We start from the raw sequence: 1,795 nt of genomic DNA on the forward strand, positions 1-1,795 counted from the left end.
CATACGTAATTATGTAGTACATGCTAGACCTTTTCAGTGTCCTATTACTACACCTTTCTTCGATCCCGATATTCTCTCTGACTTTCTTCTTTTTTGGATGCAACCTGAGGAGGACCCTGAGATCATAAATATCTCTTCTAGAGGTGATGAGCCAATGAGGCATCAGCGAGCGGGTATCACCACCTGCCCAATAGTTGTCTGTGAGAGGCTTTTGGATCAAAGACGAGGAGACTTTTTAAGACGTCTAGTCTAACTCTGATACCTTAGAGTGTCTCCCTCACTTTTTCTAGCATTCTTAGAGGAAATAGGCATATCATAGAGTTAGGGTAGCCTGGTTGCCAGCTTAGGGGCTTTTTGGATAGGCCAGGCCCTGGGACATCTTATGTACATATATGTATAAATTAAATGAGTCACTAACTAAGAGATGCTGTATTTTAGTCTAGTACTTGTTTAACTGAGCTACTCTTGTATCATGATGTGTATTATAATGTGATGTTTTATATACTGCTTCCCATTGTTCTATATATGTGTGTGTTTGTTACTCCTCATTACATTGAACGTATCCAACTTTTTAACTATTGTTTTTTTAAAAAAATATACACGTAAACTCGCAAGGTGTTAACAACGAATAGGCTTATATTTATTAATTATTATTACGTATGGGGAAAATAAGTTGGTAACGTTCAGCTTCTAGTATGATCATGACATGTTGGGAGTTAGGCCGTTACATTCAGCGCCAGAGCCTTCAAGTGTAATGCCCCCTAGGGGGCTCTATTTCTCCTCCAGAGTCCTCCGTTCCTGTTCTAGACACTTTGCATGACCATTATCCTCATAAAACTAGGGAAAACTATGGAAAAAAACCAAAAATTAATGAAAATCAAATTGAAAGAAAAATTAAAGGATACTCAGGGTTGAGTTGCCTCCCAACAAGCGCTTCTTTACCGTCACTAGCTTGACAGTCAGTGCTGCTAAGTCAACGTGTGAGTGGACCTCTGGTGATCAATATCGCCTCCAAGATAGTGCTTTACCCTCTAGCCATTGACTGTGAACCTTCTATCTGAATTTTCTTCTTGAAGTTCCACTTGACCATAAGGGGACACTCTATTTATCACAAAAGGTCCTGACTACTGGAACTTCAGCTTTCCAGGAAAGAGCTTGAGCCGAGAATTGAATAATAGCACCTTTTGGCCTGGCTCAAACACTCTTGTGGCTATCTTTTTATCATGCCACTTCTTGGTATTTTCCTTGTAGATCTTGGCATTCTCATAAGCAGAGTTTCTGAACTCATCAAGCTCATTCAGTTGGAGCAACCTCCTCTCTCTTGCAGCTTTGGCATCAAAGTTCAGAAACTTTGTTGCCCAATATGCTCTATGCTCCAACTCCACTGGCAAGTGACAGGGTTTTTCATAAACCAACTGGTATGGGGATATTCCAATAGGAGTCTTGAAAGCAGTCTGGTATGTCCAAAGAGCATCATCAAGTTTCCTTGCCTAGTCCTTCCTTGAAGTACTTACAGTCATCTCCAGGATCCTCTTGATATCCCTGTTGGAGACTTCAACCTGTCTCCTTGTCTGAGGGTGATAGGGGGTTGCCACTTTATGATGAACTCCATATCTCTGCAGTAGCAAGTCCAACTATTTATTGCAGAAGTGGCCTCCACCATCACTAATCAGTGTCGTTGGGACACCAAACCAGTTGAAAATATATTTCCACAAGAAGCTCAGCACGACTCTAGCATCATTGGGGGGCAAGGCCACTGGTTCCACCCACTTGGACATATAATCCATAGCTACTA

The 1,795-nt window shown here is 41.4% G+C and overlaps 1 protein-coding gene across 1 annotated transcript; it reads right to left on the bottom strand.

Annotated features, from left to right (window-relative positions):
- On the bottom strand, positions 1,125 to 1,520 carry LOC110265099. Its single transcript, XM_021107874.1, has 2 exons — positions 1,515 to 1,520; positions 1,125 to 1,454 (listed from the first exon to the last, which is right to left on the bottom strand). Exons 1-2 carry the CDS (start codon positions 1,518 to 1,520, stop codon positions 1,125 to 1,127), a joined length of 336 nt encoding a protein of 111 aa, XP_020963533.1.

This window comes from Arachis ipaensis, chromosome B07 (assembly GCF_000816755.2).
Source record: "Arachis ipaensis cultivar K30076 chromosome B07, Araip1.1, whole genome shotgun sequence".
Classification (NCBI taxonomy): Eukaryota; Viridiplantae; Streptophyta; class Magnoliopsida; order Fabales; family Fabaceae; genus Arachis; species Arachis ipaensis.